Source organism: Lepidothrix coronata, unplaced genomic scaffold, assembly GCF_001604755.1.
Source record: "Lepidothrix coronata isolate B3197 unplaced genomic scaffold, Lepidothrix_coronata-1.0 Scaffold117, whole genome shotgun sequence".
Classification (NCBI taxonomy): Eukaryota; Metazoa; Chordata; class Aves; order Passeriformes; family Pipridae; genus Lepidothrix; species Lepidothrix coronata.
The window spans coordinates 1140759-1162765 of NW_016690297.1; the positions used below are offsets into that span (position 1 = coordinate 1140759).

A 22007-nucleotide genomic window follows, 5' to 3' on the forward strand; every position below is an offset into this window, starting at 1 on the left:
CATCAGAGATACTGAAGTGTATGTTAGTGCCTGAATGGAAATCCCTCTCAGCATTATTTGAAAAATGCTCTGTTTGTTAACTAAACAGTTTGTAGTAGTTATTACAGAGTCAAAAATTATAACAGACTTTTGAAAATTTATCTAAAGCAAAAATGGCTGCTTGAGATCAAAGTTCAGAGTGCAAACTTCATTCATTTTGTTTTATATACCAGGAATAATGACTCATATTCTCTGTCTCTGTTTCTTTTCATGTACTGCAGTAGCATGCTTCATTTGCAGCCAAAAGAGGAAAAAAACTAATGAATGGCAAATTAAATTCTTGAAATTCAGCTTCATAATCCTTTCCTCAAATTTGCAAAACATTTTTGCTAACACAATCCTTTCAAATCTACAATATATATTTTGGCCCATTTGTAGGTGGGTTTCTTTATTAAATCACAAAACCCGAACTGCAGTATCCTATAATAATAGTCCTAAGAGTGGCAGTAAATTGGCAGGAAATTACTGTAATTTCCTTTTTTGAAAAAAAAAAAAAAGCAAACAAGCAAAACCATCCATAAATTCAAAACAGGTTTGAGTTAAAATACTGAAACTCCTTTTTTTTTCCCATTCAAGACCTCTATTTCCCATGCTAACATTACACACCACTTATTTGCATTATACTTCTTGTTTTTCAGAAGCTACACAACATTATAGCTTAAAAATATGAACTAAAAGTTTTGTATAAATTTATTAAATTCTCTCTAGAATTACATTCTATAATGTAATGTAATCAATCACTCTATTTTCATCTTTCAAAACAACATTCCAGCTCACCACAACATTAGTCTGCAGGAAATATATAGGACATCAGCAGAGCTGTCAGGCTGTTGGGACCATGTTTCCTCAGCCTGCTTCCTTATACTTTAAATGTTCACATTGCTTTAACCTTCATGATTCTCCAAAAGTGCACCAGGGATTTGAAACTTCTCACACCCTCCACAACCACATACCGTCAACATGGTGAAGTCTTTGCCTTTCTGCTTACCAAGCCAGTGGAAGAGGAAAAAGAATGAGGAGTGGGTGAGTGAGCCTTCTGCTCAGATTTGAATAACAGGGAAGCGGAAAATGCCTTGCCTTGGGAAGAGTTAATCCTGACTAGCCTAGCCTAGAATGACTAGCTGCGTCATGGTAACTTCCCTTGCAGGACTGAAAAGTTTGACACCACTGTTTGTTTAGGGCTGTGTCCAAAAGCACAGTCGCACCCTGTCAGGAGCTGGAAGCGTGGACAGCTTTCCCTTGGTGCCAGCTCTTTGTGCAGTCCCATGGGACCAACAGGCAGCACAATCCCCTGGTGAGGCAGAGCTGGAGCAACAGCAAACACTGAGATGAGGTTTTATCACTTAATCGCTCATGTTCAGACTCTTGATTTAGGAGCATTTTTTCAGGTATAGGCTTACAAAGAAGCAGTAACTTCCGCAGAGTGTCAGTGTTCTTTCAAGTGCACTTCCCTCTCTAACAGCCTTATGAATTTCCCGTCAGCTTGGTGCTTACTTCGCTCTGAAATTTGTTTTTTGCTGCAGCAAAGTGGAAAAATTAAATTTGTCAAAAATTAAGCCCTTCCAGGCCTATCCACATTTTTAAGTAAGACCTCTATACTACAAAGCCATGGCTCTGCTGTTGCAATTTATCTTTATGCGCATGTTTCAGTGTTTGCAGAGCTGAATTCTGTGTCTACAAGTGGCCTGTTTTTCAAAGGCATGCTGTGAAGACAAAGGTTGAAACTCAAATCACTTCACAGCGGTCTGCAAGTCTGCCTCTCTCTTCAGAAGCTGTAAATGTGCCTAAGCAAAAAGCAACAGTTCTCCCATCGGTAAATAATGGGCTTGGGTGAAATAGCTTGAATACCTGAAAAAGCCTCTTGTTTAAAAACAGAGAAGGAAATTCTGGTTCTGGGCACTAGCCTGGAATACTTTGGGGTTGAATTAGTATGCAGGAAGTAAAGAAATGAAAAGGCAAAGGGTGGCTTAAAAATGTCATTGCACAAACATGCATACATATTCTCTCAGGCCCTGCCTGGTAGTTCAGTAATGCAGGAGGCAACGATAATGATAAAATTTCGTAGCTCCTCTAATCCCAGAGGGTGCACAAAATGCTTGACAAACTGATATTCTGTATGAGCAATAGGCTGGGCCTTTCCTTCTCATCTGTAGAGGAGTAGAAAAGATTACAGTACAAATATAACGAAATCTGGTAGCTCAGAAGCAAGGGGAAGCAATACATGTTCCATTTAATGAGCACATTAAAATTTTTAAATAAAAAAAATTTCTTAATAAAGAAATTGAGATGACTTTATGCTTAATTAGCAGACAAGCTAGAATTGTTCCATTTTGATTTTCAGGAAGCAGAGTGATAATAGGAAATCACCTAGAAGACACATAGGCCATTTGTGCACATAAATCTCTGATTCAGAAGAGAATGTGGAGGTCTCTGATCTCATTACATATCAGAGAGAGAAAGATCCAGCCCTAGTGAACTTCATTTATGAACCTTATTGCCAAGTTCTAATTTCCCCTACTGTTGTCTTTGCTTGTTGCAGTTTGCTTATTATTTTATGTTATTACATGACACCATGTAAGAGTCATGTAAAAATTTTCCTGAGTATTGAGTCACCATGTGTGAGTGATAGGTTTTATTTGTGTGGGAAGTTGAGGTCTAGCAAACTAGATGTTGTTTCTGGTTGAAACCTCTAAAGACAAGCTGTCTTTGAGGGTTTCTTGTTTGGTCGGTTGGATTAATTCTGAGAGAAGTCTGTCCTTTTTAATAGATAAGGAACCTTGTCAGACCAGGTGTATCATTTGCCTGCCTAGCATCAGGCTCACAAAGTACTCTATTGCAACAAAAATTACCGAATTCAGTGAGCTTCTGGATTTGTATTAGGAAAATCTTAATTCTTAATGCAATGTAAAGTTACATGCTACCAGGTCAAAAGTAGTGTTCGTAAGCTTAACACATTGAGATACATCAGATACTTAATAAAATATTATTTAATAGGACATCAAAAGCTTGCAGAGAACTTCTTTCAACGCCTCACCATCTCTGGAACAAAGCAGTCCAAAAGGCTAAGAAAGAACATCTTGTGCTTTGAAGATCTTGACACAGACGACACAGCCACTTTGCAATCTGTTGTTTTTCCGTGGCATATTTATGCAAGTATCTTCAAGAGGTGTTTATAATCTCGATGACAATTTCTTGTGGGAAAAAAAAAGAACTCTGAAAGTCTATTGAAGAAATATGAAGCAGCAGCTAAGGAGCATCAATATTTTACACAGGAAGGGTACAGGGGTGGGATGCTGGCACAGATCCCCATGCCCAAGGAATGGTATTTGTGCTGAGCAACCCACAACACTGTGAGGCTGAGGGAGCCCAACTGAGCAGTGAGCAATATTGATGCCTGTGCTGGGTAGTGATTCCTCATCTAGCTCTCTCCCAAAGAGAGAGCTGAAATCCCAGATAGAACACACATACAACAGCACAGATCGTCAGTCATTTAGTCTCCTACCTCTAAGAAATCAGGCTAAAAATATTCATCATGGGACCATCTGTGGCAGCTGCAATGTCATTGACTATTCAAGGTCTATCAGATGGCAAAGGACAGATGCTGTGGGCATCTGCAGCATTCACAGACTGTTCATCAATGTTATGAATTTATATATCTCCTACAGGTTCTGCTACCACTTGTATTTCATGTTAAATGGCTCAGAGAAGGAAGTACATTCACTAAAGAAATTGCAGTCTCCTATACCTCAGAAAGTTCAGTCTCAGAGGAAATATCCTATTTTGATGTGGTTCAAGAAGGTGGCAGGGAAAAGAGTAGAAGATTTATAGCAAGACCAGCTTGACTCAGAAGGGGGGCTCTGTGCTGTGAATTCAAGACTCGTTTGGGTGAAAAAGCCCTAGAGAACAGCAAGGAAATATTCTTGGTCTAAAGGTAGAAGTTGTTAAAGGTGCATAGTGTGAGACATTCTGATAATCTCTGTATTATTTGAAGAATGATTCTTTTTATAACGCTTTTATTCCCACAACAATGCTACTGTTCCAATAGCTTTGTCAGATCTACTGAGTGGCAAGTTAACCCTGCTGTTGCCCTGAGAGAAGTGGAAGCTGCTGAGCTAAAGTAAAGATAGTGGATAGACCTTTTCAAGCTGCAGAAACCATCAGCTCAGCAGAGAGGAAGTGACTGAAAAAGGAGGCTGAGGGAGACCTAATAATGACTCCCTAAGGAAAATTGCTGGTCAGAGAAATTACACAATGAATATAGGAAAAGCCATAATTGAACAGAGAGCAGAGGATTTATTTTAATTCAGTACCTGGGAGCACCTTGCATGGGAAATAAAGGCATACTTTCCCTATCCAAGCAGATCCCTTAAAAAAGGTGGCCAGGGCCACCTTCCAGCCCCAGCTCTTCATTCTTCATTATGGCACATTATGGGACAACTGGAACATTAAGTATATTACAGTCATTATGCTAGTCACAGCTATGGTCTGCAGATGTGACTGCATGGAATATCTGGTTTCTAATGCAGGCTATGAAGGAATGTCCCTTTTCACCATGGTCAGGAAGGAGCTGATGGGCTCATAGAGACTTCAGAAAACCTCAACCTTTCAGTTAGCAAGAAGCCCAGTGCTCTCATGTACTCAATTTATTACAAGAGGAATGCCATGCAATCTTGCATGATAAGGCATTAGCTGCAGTCTGATTTTTTTTTTAAATCACTCTTTGCTGCAGTTCACCAGTGATCAGCTACACACAATACATCCCTGATCAACTCTCAATGAAATTTTTTTGGTTTTTTTCCATTGGGCTTTAGATTTAGCTTGTGGGAGGCCAGATAATAGAGTAATGTACTTGAAAATGAAACATGATTACTAGCAACTATTTTTCTCCATTGAAATTACCAGGTAAATTCATTTAGTTCTTTGTCCTTTAATCAAAGCAGTAAAGCATTTCAGCAATCTGTAAATCTGGCCATATAGAGTTACAAAACAGGGAAAATTCACAATAGTGCCATTTTTCTTTGAAACTCCTTTATCTCAGTGAAAGATATTTGAGCAAACCTGTCACAACGCATACTGCTGTACAATGTTGTATAAATTAACTGATGTTCTTGTTAAGAATTCTTGCCACAGGTTTTGCAGCAGAGGGTAAGGGCAGAGCAGAATCCTGTTGAAAAGCATTGGCACTGGTTGTTAAAAAATCACTGCTCCTTTTTAAAGCCTCAACTTGAGTCTTTACTAGGCTGCACCATGAGACACATACATGCTGTGTTATATTAAAATTTTTAATTAGAAATATGAGTTATGCTTTGCATAATAACAGGAAATCACCATAAAATAATGTATACTCTGATGGTCTCAGACTATCACAGCAGTCATGCGTAAGTTCAAATCCTTTTCAGTGGGACATTGATTAATTCATTCTTTGATGAATCTAGGCCCAGGCATTCAGCAGCTTCTTCCCTTTCTCAGCATGGGATTAGTTATGTGGAGCCAGAAATGGCCTTTGTATGTTTAGACTTTGGGAGCACATTCAGCTGGAATCTAGCCTCACACCTAGGGTTAGACCTCTGCAATAATGCAACTCCACTAGTTCCAGCTCTGAACAAAGACAAGCAGGGCTATGGAGTTATGTTACTCCCTACAAGTTGAGGAATCAGCTTTCCATGTGGCATTATCCTCCCAAACCCTTTCCCACAGGAATAGCACAATATAAGTTAAGCTTCTGCCATTGCCATTATTTTGCTTTAGTGGCTCAGTTCCAACACACAGCCATGTACCACCTCATTATTTATATCCTGCTAGCATCTTATTTAGTACCCTAGATTCCATCACAAACATATTGGGATAACTGGATAAGAGACTCGTTATAATTACAGCTCCTCTGCAGGGGTCAGCACCTCCTCCCCATGAATATGATAAGGTGCTCCAAGTGCCACCTCAACTACAAGTGGTACTTTTCCCTGCAGTCACTTCCCATGGGCTACAAGCTGCTATTGAATTTCTGAAGTAATATTTAATAACTAAATTTAAGATTTAACGGCTTTCCTTCCTGTGCTTTGTATTATAATCAATTCATGTGATGGGAACTCATTAGACTTGGGGATCTGAAATGCATCTGGACATGTAAAGGCTGTAACTACGTAAACCTGAGTTACGACCTACTGAAGGTGGGAAAATGCAGAGTTGTGCATGGAAAGAATAAACTATTTTATACTTAGGGATAATCAGAAACTACTTTTTTAATAGCTGAGTATGTCTTTTAATCATATCGGTAGTCTGTAGTAATAATAATGGTAAACCCACCTAAAGTCTGGTCCCCTGACATTTAAGGTGGAATCCTTGACATCCTGGGCCAAGAAGATCTGGCCAAACACCTCCAAACATCATCTGTGTGCATGCACATGAGCTGTGACCACTTCTACCTCTTGAAAACATAGCTCAAACAGATACTACAGAGACCCTTGGAGTCTGACATTGAACAGTCCACCATGAGACTTGTCTCCCTCACTTACTTAGAGGTGTGCTGCTGTGTGTATTCCATAGAAAAGTTAAGGACTGCCACTGCCATTGAAAATTTTGAACTTTTGGAATAACTGAAATCTTGGTGTCCCACTTCTCCAGAGAACACTGTAACTGCAAGACTTCTACCTACTTGAAGGTGGAGGTTCCTTGTTCCCTGCTGGTAGTGCTCTTCTGCTTTGACACAATCCAGAGAATATAAATGGGTCTGGTCCTAAGCACTGGTTAGAGCATTTGCTCAAGTTTAGTGTTCAAGACCATGCACTGGATTACTCAGAGCAGAGGTTTGAAACCACCTTCTAGGCAAACTGCTGACTGAGTGACCATTATCTGCAAGTCTGGGCATGGGTATCTCATTTCCTCAGTCTGCAGTGAGAGCTGCAGAGCCCAGCTCCAGGAGACTGGTTGTAGCACAGAACACCATGGGTAGGTGTACACACAAGTCTGCCCCATCACTGAACATTTCTCTCTTCTGCACATCCCTTTCAAAGGTGCATTGCTTTCGTGAGGAACAAGAGCACAGAAAACACAAAGAAGACAACACCTTTGCCACAATAACACCTTTAGGTGTCAAGGATGTACTTCTCATTGTGTATGCAGTGCTGAGATTCCCAGCAAAGCACCTTTTCCCCATTGGACGTGACCAATAGCTCTAATGAAAGCTTTGTAAAGAAGATTGCTGCTGCCAGCTGCCTTCTATGGGGGCTGGACGAGTTGTGCACAGACCTGTTCTCCACAGAGGCAATTTACATAAGCACTGCACACATTTCTCTGTGTGCTGTCAGGGCGCCTCGATCCTTTCCTCTCTGGAGGCTCATCTTTCTCTGTACAGTTTCTGTGGTGAGCCAGGTACACTTATGTACCTGTTTTGCTCAATTAAACCTTTTTCATGGATGTGAGTCATCTATTTTATGGTCCAGAACATCCTCATTTCATTTCCTCTGCCCTCTGGTGATTGAGTTAATTAATACTTTGTAAACACCTTGAGACCTCATCACACTAACTACTGTACAAAGAGCAGGCCTTGTCCCAGAACGATTCTTCTGAATAGGACAGGATGGAAGAAGCTCAGGAGCAAGGAAAAAGTAGAGAGCATAGACTTTTATATTATCCTCAATTCTTAACAGTCACAGTCAATTTCTTCTGATTAACTTGATGAAAGCAACGAATTCTGGTTCCGACACAGACTGACCACAGTTCTCAGTGACCCAGACTGAGACAAATAAGCGTCATTGACCGTGACATGAGTTTCTAGTAAGCTCCAAACTCTTCCAACACACTCTGCTAGATCTTCCTGACCAAAGGGTGTTTTGAGTCTTTCATTTCCATTGGACTCTAGATCAGGTGTTAGGGAGAGACCAATATGGTGGCCAGCCCTAGCACACAGCCAGCAGTGTGTTGTGGCTGACAGGTGCAGTTACTTGCCCAGAAGGGGCCAGAAACTCCACTGTGAGCAACAGAGATACTCAGCAATGGTGGTGATGTGCCACTGGTATCCAAGGAGGAAGCAGCAGCAGACAGACCCCCTAAAGGGGGCTGGAGAAGGAGGAGGGTAGGAGGGGCTGCAGGCCCAGATCAGGGATCCCCCTCAACAGCCCTGGAGAGACCCAGTTAGAACAGAGACACCCCTGTAGCCCAGGGAAGTGCCTGTACTTGGGCAAGGAGATGGGGAAGGAGCGAGGAGTGGCCTGGAGGGGCTGGGAGGGACCCACCACAGTGCCATCCCCACCCCTGTGCCCCTGGGTGTCGGAGGGGAGAGAGAAAAGGTCTGTTTTAATTTTTGTTTTTCTTTCTCACCATTCAAATCTATTTTAATTGATAATAGATATAATTTTCCCCAATACATGTCTCTTTCACCTGTGACAGTCATGGGTTACTGATCTCCCAGTCTTTACCTTGACCCACGAGCTTTTCCATGTTCTTGTCTCACTCAGTAGGAGTGAAAGAGCGACTGATGGGGTTGAGCCCTCAGCTGAGGTTGACTCACCACCAAGGACTCAGCTCTGCAGTCTCAGGCTGCAGTGGGTTCCTGGGGCTCCTTTTCTGCAGGTCTGTGCTGGTGAAGCATCCATTGGAACAGGTAAAGGAGCTGCAGCAGGAAGTCAGCAGACTATGAAGCATCACAGATGATAAGAAGGTTGACTGGATGCTCTCCTGGACACAATGGGAGCCTGACCCTCCAGCTGTACTGAAGGAGGGACAGGGAGAATCTCTGCTTATTGGATTGGAAAATAGAGAATGGTCCATTCCTATGTGCAAGAATTCAAGCAGATGATCAAGGAGTCCTTGACAAAACTCAAACACAAAAAACTCTGGCAAATAAGTGGTGGAAGGTTGCTTGGAGAAATCCTCAGTCTCCATCTTTGGAGTTATGGAAAATCTGACTGGATGCAGCCCTTAATAACCTGCTTTAGCTGCATGTGCCTTGAGCAAGGGGGGGTAGATTAGATTCTCTCCAGAGATCCCTCCCACCCATATGGATTTTCCACGGTTCACAAGTCTGCAGCGCCCTGTCCCCTTCCTCTCCACTCTAGTCCTTGGGCACCTTACTCTTGACTACAGGAACACTCTTACTGCCTCCTGCCACAGTGCAGGGCTCTCAGGAAGAGTATAAGGCAACCACTCTTTCAAATTGAAACTTAGGCTATCTTCCTTTGCAAGGATAAGAGGCAGTAGTGGTGGGCAGTAGGCCTTTATACAGTGTCCTAGAGATCTGGGCATGGTTTCAGGATGGAGGAAGACTGAAAATTGATTTTCACTTCTGCCTGGGGATGATGGGGATTCAAACTTCCTATCACTTCCAGATTTTCGTGGGGTGAGGACTTTCAGGAATGCTGTATTGGAAGTCATCCACAGTGTATTAAAGAGGGAACTGAAGAAAAAACCTCTCTGCAGAAGTCCTGTAGCTCAGAGCAACCAGTCAGGAGTGCAGAGCGCTCAACACAGTCCACTTCCCTGTACACTCATTTTACACTATCCTATTTCTAGCTCAGGTGTGCTCTGAAATACAAGGGCAGTGAAAATGTCCTTTTCAAGATGCTCCTTTTTGGTATCTAATGTCACATACGTTCTGGAAGCAGCCACCGGGATGTGAGCCAGGATCCTACTTGCTGAATATCCCTCCCTGTGGGCACAGGCTGTGAAAGAACTCATGGGCTGCTTTACTTTATGCACTTGGAGAAACTTCAGGGTGAGAAAAAGGCCCAGAACCTCAAGATTACAAAAACACTATGCTAATTAACTAAACACACACACACACACAAATCAAGCTTCAGAGTTCAGCGGCCTCAAGTGCCAGGTGACAACTGAGCAGAGATTTTCAAGTAATGATTCACTCACCCAGCTCACATTTTTGGTTCTTCATGTTTTCAAATCTAACATCACACATCTGAAAATTCAGGTGCTCTCACAGTCACATTGAGCACAGCTGGGTGCCTCATACATCTTGTTCAAAGTCACCCAAGTCCATGCCAGAGCTACAAATCTGATGTTATGGTAGAGTCACACCTGCAGCCCTGAGCCTTAAAAGCTGCTGTCTCCAATAAAAAATTTGTCTCACACTGTCACACCTAAGAGACAGCTGTCAAGAACAGCTGCAAACCACAGAAGAGTGAAGATCTCCACCCATACTTTCATCAGAAGTCTCATCTTGTTACAACTAGATTTCCTCAGGATGGTCTTACTCAAAGAATTCTTACTTAAGCTGACTCAGTGTTTTTGCACAAGATTCAAATAGCCCTTTCTGGTCAGGATCTCAGTGAGAAGTACAGTTTGTTGGTTCTATCACTGTTTTTGCCATTGTGAATATGCACATAGCAGAAGGCTTTGATGAATTAAGAATGGTTACACTACGGATGTAACATCTTACATGGACTTGTCACCTTGAGTAAGAAACATCTCTACATCTGGTATGGGTAGAACACAGATCCCGCACCATCCATGGATCTGCCATGAGACAAAACATCACACAAACTGAACAGTTTTACAGATTTTCCCTAAAACTCCCCTTGAGTTCTGATGTTCTCTCATTTCTCCCTCTAGCAGACACTACATCTGTTCCTTAAGCAGTTGCTGGCAGACAAGACAAGCCTGGGTGCCAGCTAATACTATATGATCTGCTGCCGAATTAATTTTCCACTTAAAAATTTAATTATGGGCCAGATCCTCACTGGATTTAATACAGCTATCACCTATTAAGCATCTCATGGTCTGGCCTTGTATAGAGATTATTCTTCCTCTCTCTTTGTAGCAAGAACACAACCAAAGAGTTAGATTTTCATCTAACATGTGAAGGCAGTGAAAATATTGATTGTTCTGTGTTTGATGCATCCATCATGAGAAATTATGAGTTTTCCAAAAAGCTGGAGAAAAACATGCCATTCAAAAAAAACAAAGAAAAGAAAGAAGGGTTGTAAAAGATACTATAAATCTTTTATTTCTTTTGAGTTACTATGCAATGCCCTTCATTTTGAAGGAAATGGTACAATCAATGATGTGTACTTCTTTCTCAGGAAAAGAAGATATTTGCACTAACAATTCAACATTTACTGACAGAAGACAGCTTACAGAAAATGCTCACGGTGGAAAAAATCATATTTGTGATTACACTTGTTATTGTGGATGATTTCATGAAGTGTTACAATATCAGGAATTCCAAGTGTGCATTTAAAGAAAGCTTCTAATTCAATATTAATCCAAAGGAACCATCTAAATGTTTGAAATCACCCTGATTTCTTCCCATTCACAGTTTAAAAAAAGTCTAAACTGAAAGTCTAAGCCCATGATAAAATTCTCCTGGCCTTATCACTTCAGATTGATTTATAAGAATAGTCAACACATATTCAATTAACAGTAGATTTCTTACAAATAGAAACTGCTGTTAGAAACAATGTATTTCCTACCTCTACTTAGTTACTAGTCTCTGATCTGTCATACAAAATTAAAATTTTGCTTTAAAAAATATTTGTTCCTACATGGCTGTTAGCTTTACAGTTGGTTTTGTTAATTGCCAGAAAAGCACAGGTGGGAAACCGTTCAACAACACACTTCACATACCCAAGGACAGACCTTTGGTAACGCTTAGCCAAAGGAGAAGAGAAACAGAAAACCACCATTACATTCAAAATCTGAAACAGATTCATCACATAATATTACCTACTTTAGTACTGAGTGGAATAATGAATTCAAATGAACAAAACTTAAGGAGTTTGCCTAGGGTTTCATTTATACAAAGCAATTTAAAGTTTGCTTCCATAGTCTAGGGTCCTTCAGTCTGAAGAAAGTATTTTTCCAAGTACGAAAATACAGTTTTTGAATTAGCTTTCGGGAATTTTCCCTGCCTATCCTACAATTGCCTACTATATTGGCCAGATGAGATCTAGAGAGTTGCTGTAATCAATATTTTGCATTCACACAGAATCAGGGATAACAAAATAGTCTTCAGTTTATGTCCTTGTTCACTGCCATGGAAGGTGAATGCCTAAATTGTGTTTTAAAAATTACTCGATCAAGGGATAATTGTAGGTTTTACTACAAAGGCTTTTCCAAGACATTATTTGCATGAAACACACCAATACTCCAGGGAAATAAGACTGCTCATCTACATTTCCTAGCTGTAGCTACATTTACACATCTGGGGCTCAGCCTTGCCAGCCTTCACACGTGCATACTGATAATCACAGCAGTAGGTATGCCCACATGAGTAAATTCATATAGATGATTAAGTGTTTGCACAATCAAAGGGCTCTTAAAACAAATTATATTAACTTTAAATGTTAAAAACGCAAGGGAAAGTTCAAGCATGACAAGACAAAGATACCAGAGAGCAGTCTGCAGCAGATCATCAGCTTAGCTTACAACTGCTGTGTAACACACCTCTCACCAAATCAGTGCAGCCCCTGGAATTCCAGGGGAAACTGAGGCCAAAGTTTGGGCTGGATTCCATGACCTTTGTTTGGACAAGAGGCCCTTTGAGGAACAGTTTTCACTGCACTGCTTGTTCTCCCCTATTGATTATGCAACCTCAGATCCTCCATGCTCCCACTAGAGACCTCAGATTGAAATTCCAGACCCTCATTCACTAAGAAATGTAAATATACACTTAAAGCATGTGAATAGTCTTACTGATTCTTAAGTGGTTGAAAGTAGGGTCTAGTCAAAACTTTAAACTTCAGTAAAGGCTTAGGACCTTTGCTGAACTGCATGTTCTGCGGAAGGATCACACCTGCATTCCTTTATGCTAAAGCAGCAGCTGCAGTGAACAGTACTTTTATCTATTCTTTCCCCCTCTTTTGTGATCTACACAAGAATCCTGAAGTAGACACATACACAAAAGAGTCAGTTTTTCTGGGATGTCTTTTTCTTTAAAGCTCCAGAATTCCCAGCCCAATCTGCAGACAGTAACTGAGCAAAGTACAGCAAAGATAAGAAACCAAGCAGTTGTGCTGTGCTACCACAACAATTCCTGTTCTCACATCCAGCTCATTAGAGGTCCATGGCTTTAAAACCAGACTGCTTAGGAATGTGTGCAGTGGTGTTTAGTAGCACCTATTAAATAACACTGGCTAATCAACAGGTAGGGAAAAAGGAACTGCCTGTTAAAGATTCAACAGCTGCATCTTTATCTGCTGGAATAAGAAATCCCTATATGGAGGTAGCCCTCTTCCAGACTAAATTTAAAAAGTGCCAAGCTTCCCTTCCTCTTCTACTTTTACACATAATGGAATGCCAGGAGACAGTAAGTCCCCAAACACAGTTTGTAGAGAAATTTAAAAATTCCAGATATCTATGTTTTAAATATCAAAAACCTGTATCCCAGGTGTCAGAGGAGCATATGGGTTTTATAACACAGCAGAATTCGTGCCAGACTCTGCTTTGCTATGAGGCAAGCTCTCCCTTCACTCTCTGTCCTAACAAAGCAATTCAAGCTCTGGAATTCTTTGCTAAGGCCCTGTGCCTGTGAGGGAATTTATCCCTAAAGGCGTGACCAGTACAGAGAAGCACCAAGATCAGCACAAGACAAGATTTCAGTTGGTCAAAGAAGCTTTGCTCTCCATTCCCAAGCAGATTTGGTCCTGTTCTTATTAAAACAAAAAAGTAGAAATAAAGAATTGAAAACATAGCCAGATTACGCAGGATATCTCAGAAGGAGAGAAATAGTTAAGTGTCATAGTTCTGATGTTTCAGACACAAGGGAAAAATATTTTCACAACTAGTTTACTGTTTAGTACCCTGTAGATACATAATATTTGACATTTATAGCAGTTTCTATACTTTATGACCTAGAATATACTTTAGATCACAAATGAAAAATAAACTCATTCAGAGGACTGGAAAATAATGTGCATAACAACTTACTTTCAAATGCAAGGTTATGAAGGGTTTTTTTTAAAATTTAAAAAATATCTGTAAGAAAATATTATTTTACATAGCTATATTACACAGTGAAACAAACTTTGTTATGTACAAGGTTTCAGTATGAAAGAAACCACAGCCAGACATTTGTTCATGGTCTAGATAATCTGTTGTCTCATGTCAGTCAGTCGTACAACAGAGAGACTCTCCTTCACTCCTTTTCAGACTATTTCAGTGATCATTTCAGCTTTCAGTAGTTACTAGTAGTTGTATAAAACCTGTGTGCAGATATCCACATATTAACCCTATCACAGTTAGATATGGGTAGTTTTTAAGCTATCAAATCAAGGTTGCACATCTGTTTGACAACCACAGTAACCTGAGTATAACTCAATTGCATATTGGTGAAAAAAACCAACACTTAGTGTAGGCACCTGAGCTATAGCATTTTAAGGAAGCTTGGTGTTAAACTATCCTTTGGATTTGGGTGTTTCACAAGCCAAAGTGAGGGCATGCGAGTCATTAATGGAACAGTATATGATGTATTTGCATAACCCTGAAAATTATTTTTCCTCTGAAGTGAGGATGAAGTAGTCTCTCACAGCTTTTTTCTAGTTTGTGTCTTTTAGACAGAAAACAAGACACCACAATCTACTTGGCTCACATTGGCAAAGTTGCTTTTTATAGACATAACTAATTAAAAGCTGGTATCTACCTATTCTTAAATGACAAACTTTGCTCCCTTCTCAGGGGTGGAAAGGACACAGAGTACTTTGCTATTTGTGGTATAACTGTAAACAACTGCGAGGAAGACCGTATTAACTATGCTTCAAGTTTACATCACACTGTTAGCTTCCATTATTTAAATGAACTCGAGCTTATCTTCAAGTTCACATCATCATCTTGTGCTTTAAGGGGAAGGAATTTTGCTTTAGAGACTGTCTCCAAATCACTGCTTGCTCACACAATCCAGATCCCAGGACAAAGATCTGACAGTACTGCTTGTGTGGGAGAGCAGTTCAACAGCTGAAAACAAGTTCAGGGAGCATTCAGGGCAAGTAGCACTGCACTCCCCCTCCCAAAGAACTTGCACAATTTTGGAGGCATGTCCTTTCCTTTTCTCTAATGCTATAGCTCAGCTGCATACCATAAAAATTAGCAAAAAAGGAAACATGAAATTCTTAATGAAGAGGAAACTTCTTTGCAGTAAGGAAAGAAAAAAAGGAACACTCAAAATCCCCTGCCTGTGATATCTTCCAGCATGTGCTCCCTTCCATCACTTTCCATCACAGCTGTGTTTATGGTGATGTAGAACCTGTGACGTGCTCACAGCCAGGAGCACCCAGCCAAGAGGTCACCCTCTCGAGGGACAGCTTACTCAAGACACTCTTACACACAAGCAACCTGTTTCTACTGCCTTGATCTGTACCACAGGCATAATCAGGAGCTCTGCCATTTGCTTTAGGAGAAGCCAGGCAGCCTGTAATGAGCACTGGCACAGTTCAGTCTGTAAGAGTCGTAGCACACATCAGTGTGCAAACTCCTTAACTGGGGTGCCAAAGTTTCACATCCCCTAGGATCCATCACTAATAAAAACATCTTTCTGTCCCCAAAGCCACATGCTGATAGCAAAGGAAAAGGTCCCCCTGCCCACCTGCAAGTTCCTATAACTTAGGAAGGCACCAGGCACACGAAACCCATTTCTTCAAAATTATTGGAGCTTCCTGCCTTGCACCTTCTGGGAGACTGGCTACTAATCCACAAAATCTTGCTCCAGGCAAGCAAGCAAGCTTGTTGTAATACCAACAGAAGCCACGGCTGAAAAGAAACAGTAGCAGAGAAGGGAAAACAATATCCTCATGCTTAGAGCTACATGGTCATGTCCTGAAAATTGTTGGCTCCTTCTTAATAGTACTAAATACTATTAACTTCTGCTGATAAGTAGACGTCAAAGGCATTTAGCATCTTGTAGGGTCAAGCCTACTAGCAGATGGTTGAGGAAAAGGCTATGTGTGAACACAGCAGAGAGGAAGGGAAAGAAGTGGGAGAAGAGAGGGGTAGAATTGCCCTGAGTTTTATCCTCTACAAATAAGTCAGGGGTTTTATCATCAAGCACTGAAGGAGTTAAGCACTAAAGCACAGACACTTAATCAGCTTTCCCCCTTCCTTTCACATGTGATTGGAATGAAGCTGCACCGAAGCAGCCCAAAGGGCTTATAACAGCTCAATTTCGAAGCCTTCAGTTTTAATCCCCATCACCCAGGCTAAGCAGTATGGTGGTGCTGAGGCTGCTATTCCACAGCAGTCTGAGCACCTGGATGATGATGACGGTCTTCCTCCTCCTCTTCCTCCTCCTCTGCAGCCTGCAGGTGGCTGGAGAGCTCCTGGATCACGGCAGCCCTACCGATCTGGTCATTTCTCCTCTTCTCCATAATCAGATCCTCCAGGCTCTGAAATTCCAGCGTGTGACTGCGCTTGTCACCCAGCCGGATCTGCAATCGGTAGGGCTGCTTGCCTATGCGCAGCTCCCCGCCGATTTTAAACTCTCGCTTGCCGTACCGGCACCAGGCAGCAAAACACTCAGAGTTTCTCCAGCTCAAGTCCCGATCCTTGCAGCCCACCTGCTCCAGGGCATTGCGCACCACCACGGCTGGGCTGAGGGGTTTGTAGCGGTACAGCTGGTTGGCAATGCGGCCCCGTCTGCCCTGGCTGGCGTCGGTGAGGAAGCTGTTCACCACCTCCAGCCGATGTAGGTGCACAACTTGAAAATCCCCGACATAGACCACCCAGTGCGGATACTGCGCTTGGCACACAAACTCCACCAGGTCACCTGGCTTGCACCTATTCAGCAGGTTCTCCGGGGTGTAGGTGCTCAGATGCCCCCCACCTCCTTCATCACCCTCCTCTGGCTGCATGTCCTCCTCTGAAAAGCTCTTCTGGTAAATACACTCATCCCGGTAATACACTGAGCACTCCACCTCGTGCAGCTGGGGATCGTAGGGCTGCAGGGCAGGGTGCTCACCCCCCAGGTCATGCACTGAATCCTGCTGCTGCTCCAGCTCATCATCGTCGTTCGAAAAAATATAGGAGACCCCGATCCTAGGCCCTTCATCTCTGTCCATACCTGTCGGGTCGGCCGTGGGAACTTCCTTGTAGTTGAGATGGGTCAGCTTCTCCACCTGGTTCCCCATGCCCGCTGCAAAGACAGACATACGGCGGGGCTATGAAGGCAGCGCGGGGTGAGCGGCTCCCAGAGGAGCAGCGGGGGCATAAGCGCGGCTCCCCCCTCAGCCGGCACCCCGGCTCTCCCCGCTCAGCGCAGTCCCTGCCAGAGCCGCCGGGGCTGCGAGAGTCCCTCGGGGCCGGGGGGGAGGGGGAACGGGACACGGCACTTCCCTACCTGCACAGAGGAAGGCGCGGCGGCACCACCACCTGTTAGGCGGCAGCGAGGAGGAGAGAGGCGCAGGAGCCGCCGGGGAACGGGGCAGGCACCGAGCCACCTGTTAGAGGAGGGCTGCGAGCGCCGGGGAGGCCGGGAGGTCCGAGCTGGGGACGGCCGAGGTGCGCACCTGCCCCGCCGCCCAGGTGAGCCGGGCCGGGCCGGGCCGCCGGCCAGGGGCGCCTCCCCCCGCCCTCTCCCGGCTCCGGGCGGCCGCGAACTTACCCGGCGGGCCCGGCTGCGCGGCGCCGGGAGCGGCTCTAAAGCGAGCGGGCGGCGGGGCGGCGGCGCGGCTGGATCGCGATCATGGCCCCGGCCCGGCGCGGTCCGCGCTCCCCGCGCAGCGGCAGCGCCCGAGCGCCGCGCCGCCGGCTCCGCGGCTGGGCATGAGCTCCGGAGAGGCACGGCCGAGGGGAGGGAGGGAGGCTGGATCCGCTGCGGACGCCCCGGCAAGCACTCAGCCCCCAGCATTTAAAGAGGCAGCTCTTTTTTTTTTTCTTTTTTTTTTTCCTCCCCCCTCCTTCTCCTCCCCCCGCCCCGCACCTTTTCTCTCTCTTCGCTCCTACATGCCAAGTGCTTTGCTCCTCGCCGAGGCCGCTGGCGGGCGGGGGGCGGGCGCGGGGCTCCGGGCGCAGCTCTGCGCGGCTCCGGGCAGCGGCAGCGGGTGTGCAACGCGCTCACACCGAACTCGCACACGCGCGGCCCCTTTAAGGGAGCGGTGCCATGAGCAGCCCAGCCCGCCAGTGTGTTCGGGGGGAGTCACCGGGAGTCGGAGTTTGCCCGGGACGGCACCGGGAGGCGATGCTGAGCCTCGGTGAGAACCACCGCGCTGTCCTGCGGGGGAAGCGGCCGCTCCGCGCAGCCCCCGCGGGAGCGCCGGGAGGTGCCTCCCTGGGGCCGTGCACACCGACAGGGGAGTTGTGAAGCGAACAGAACCAAAGCGCCCAGCTCTCCTGGGCTGACTTAGCGCCTTCGATTCCTCCGCGCGCGGAGGGTGTAATTAGTTTTATTAATTTATTTTCTTTCCGACTCCGAAAGATCGCTCTTTTTCAATATAGAAGAATATGATTCCCTCTCCCTTGGAAAGGCATTATCGGAACTGATGGGGATATTTTTCTTTCTTTATGTTTTGGAGAACACAAACCAATATTCCGCTTTTTCATTAATGCCTAGTTAGTCTACGAGGTGGGTTTGTTTCTCATACTATTTTTAACATACACGTAAATTCATGCTGTTAAAATACTACAGAGATAATTTATGGGAGGTAGCAGTAAGGTCTTTAATTTTGTCTTGTGTATTCACTTTGTCTGTTGTCTCGTAATTTATAAACCCCACTGCAACGCTGCTGTTTTGAGGATCCACTAAACAATGGTGAATGAAGGAACAACTACAGTGTTCCCGTGGCCCTAGGCACTGCCCGCACACTCAAAGAATTCCATTTCCATCAGATTCTACATCTCTGTCGTTTCAAATATATACCTGCCCTTTGGGGTGGGGAGAATTGCTGCCTCTGGGGCTGGGGAGGTGAGCACTGTTCTCTGCTTGGGATGGTGGGGCATTGCAAGCAATTGCAGCAGTGACAGACAGTCAGATCAGGACTTTTTTTTGTTTTGGATTCACCTGGTGACTATGTCCATGGGAGCATTTTTGAAATGAATCTCCCAAACACCCACCCCCAATACACATGCACTTCGGTTTGCATCCTGGTGTAGTTTCATGTTCCTCTTGCATCTACCCAAACCAGATGCATTCCAGCTGCAAGGTTGGACCGAGGCTAGTTGAGCAAATGTCCAAAATGTGTTGAATGTAGATGTGATTTTTAGGCACTGCCTGTTTCACCCTGCAGTTCCTCTCCTCCAGAGCTGCTGTTGGACAAAAGAGGGCCCTGCTTCATAATCAGAGCATTGTGAAATTGCCTCAGTAATTAAGGATGTACATGTGTGAAGGTAAGAATATCCTAAAAGGAGGAGCTAGACTGAACACAGAAGTATTTTTTTGATGTTTTCCCATTTGTATTGGAAGTTGTGTCTCAGCACCACACCTTACTATCTTTGAAGCAGTTACATTTCTTGACTAAAATGGTTTGGCAGCCCTATGTTCAAGGCCAACTTTCCTTTTGAATCTACTGCATGAGTAGAAACTCAGTATGGTCCAGGTAGTCACTCCTGTGCATGCACAGCCACACGGATTTGCAGCTATCGTGTTTTTTCTTTTTTTTTTTTCCTCTGCTTTAACTCACTTCAGTGCTTAATTTTCTGCACCTTGTCAGCTGCTTTAATCTCTGATCTCCTTCAGTTACCTTTCCATGACTACTCCTTGGAATCCACATTCTCTGTTCAGTCTCTGCTTTCTAGGATCAGAAACCATTGGCGAGTATTTTTGTGTCATAAACCACATCCATAATGGATTACTGCACCTGAAGGGTGGAAAATCCATGAAGAATTTACAGTGCCTATATATCACCTGGACTAGTGCCTAAAATTATGATGCTTAAAACTTCTGCATGCTTAACCTCTAAGCATCAAAGCAGCTAAATTCTGCAGGCAGAGGGGCTGTGACAGTGGCATGCGACTATGCTTTTAGAGAGGGTATTGACCTCTTGTATAGCTTTTGGGGAAAAAAAAAAAAAGACTTGGTGCTTATCTGCAAAAGATAACGAAGCCTTTGGATATGGAGTGGGGGCAGGAATGGTTCCTGAGCTGGGATCCCAAACTGCAGCAGGGCAGAGTTGAAGGCACACCTCTGACCTTGCAAGGAGACTTCTTGGTTAGGTGACTCCTTGCTCAGCTGCTGGCATTTGTTGCCCAATTTTGATACATTCAGCTTTGCATACATGTCACAGAGGCATGCATAGATACCACACTTACAGCTGTGCTTGAACACTTTACTAAAGTCAATAGGGATGCCCACATTTTTAAATACAATACCTCCCTGGGGTCACTCCTAGGTTCCAGTCACTTCCTCATCCTGATTGCCCAAGTATTTGTTCTTTGTAAATTCTCTTTTGGAGAGAAAACTCCACCCCAGAAGAAATGCAGTTGTGGTTGTGGGGCTGGTTCACTGCAGGCAACTCCCCATCTGAGTCCCACAAAGATTGCAAGAAGCAGGGGTGAATGAGAACTGGCTCTCTCAGCTCCACACAGCCTTCCAATGCTTCCAGAGCTGAGTTTCACATCCATGTGCTCTCAGTCTATTGTTGAGTGCAACAACATATATCTACAAGTTCACAAGATAAAAATACCATCCTAGTGTGTTGCAATGTGGCTCATATGATATTTAATATGTCTGAAACTTTGATAGCCTCTTTTAAGGAAAAAAACCCACCATGCTGCAGGGCTCTCTGGGAACCCAAAGCTGCTTGGTTATATTTTTTCATGGCTAGGCTTCGCAAAAGAAGATTTGGGAAGGGCTCTACCCACATTTGTTACAGGCACGCTGGTGGCTAAAAAGGCCAATATGAGATAGACAAGTCTGATTGCAAAAGGCACAGCAGAAGGACTCCTTAGGTGGAATATTCTGCAAGGCACGATTCTTTCTGCGTTGTCTTTTCTCCTCAAGAGTGATCCTGCGTGCTTTCTCAAAAGAAGCAGCAGCGTTATAGATGGTGTGCCTCCAGACCTCCCGATTGGAGGCCAGAGTAGACCAGTTATGATGATCAGTATGGCCAAGGCTGAGATGTTGTTTCAGGGAGTCCTTGTATCTTTTCTTCAGGGCTCCTCTCTTGCGGCAGCCGGTGGCAAGTTCACCATAGAGCAAGATCTTAGGGAGGCGGTGGTCCTTCATCCTTGAGATGTGTCCTGCCCAGAGCAGTTGTGTTCTCAGCAACATGGCCTCAATACTCGTGATTGCTGCTTGTTCTAGAAGAGATGTATTGGTCACATAATCTGACCAGTGGATGTTTAGGATTGTACAGAGACAGCGTTGATGGAAGCGTTCTAAGAGTCGCAGGTGGTGGCAGTAGATGACCCATGATTCGGAACCATATAAAAGAGTAGACAACACTATGGCTTTGTAAACACTGATCTTGGTACTTTTTTTCAAGTGTTTATTTCACCAAACTCTTTTATGAAGTGTTCTGAAAGCACTGTATGCCTTTGCTAACCTGTTGTCTATCTCTCCGTCAATCTTACCATCTGAGGAGATGAGACTACCAAGGTAATTAAACTACTGGACTGACTTGAGCTCTGATTCCCCAATGGTGATATGGGGATGATGGAAGACTTCCTGAGGTGCAGGTTGATAGAGAACTTCTATCTTCTTTAAGCTGACTTCCAGCCCAAAGAGCTCAGCAGCATCTGCAAAGCAGGATGTTAAACGCTGCAGAGCTACTTCTGTGTGGGCAACAAGGGAGGCATCATCAGCATAAAGCAGCTCCTGGACGAGACGATTTAAGGTCTTAGTGTGGACCTTCAGTCACCTTAGGTTGAAAAGGCTTCCATCAGTACGGTATCGAATGTAGATACCGTCCTGATCATCGAGGTCTGCCATGGCCCTTTGGAGCATCATGCTGAAAAGATTGTGAATAGAGTTGGTGCGAGAATGCAGCCTTGTGTCACACCACTGGTTATTTATTAGAAAGGGCTCAGAAAGTGCATCACCATATCTGACTTGGCCGTGCTGATCCTCATGAAGTGAGATGATCATTTTAAGGAACTTG

General features: G+C 44.0%; 1 protein-coding gene across 3 annotated transcripts; it reads right to left on the reverse strand.

Moving 5' to 3' along the window:
• Positions 1 to 10980: 10980 nt before the first annotated feature.
• FAM84B (family with sequence similarity 84 member B) lies at positions 10981 to 17994 on the reverse strand. 3 transcript variants are annotated; one of them, XM_017825243.1, is made up of 2 exons: positions 17894 to 17994; positions 10981 to 17107 (listed from the first exon to the last, which is right to left on the reverse strand). In XM_017825243.1, the coding sequence occupies exon 2, from the start codon at positions 17100 to 17102 to the stop codon at positions 16203 to 16205; it is 900 nt and encodes a 299-aa protein (XP_017680732.1). In that variant the 5' UTR covers positions 17103 to 17107; positions 17894 to 17994; the 3' UTR covers positions 10981 to 16202. The 3 variants fall into 3 exon arrangements, with proteins under 3 accessions (XP_017680732.1, XP_017680733.1, XP_017680731.1); XM_017825244.1 differs by lacking the exon at positions 17894 to 17994 and adding an exon at positions 17576 to 17596; XM_017825242.1 differs by lacking the exon at positions 17894 to 17994 and adding an exon at positions 17312 to 17464.
• Positions 17995 to 22007: the final 4013 nt, after the last annotated feature.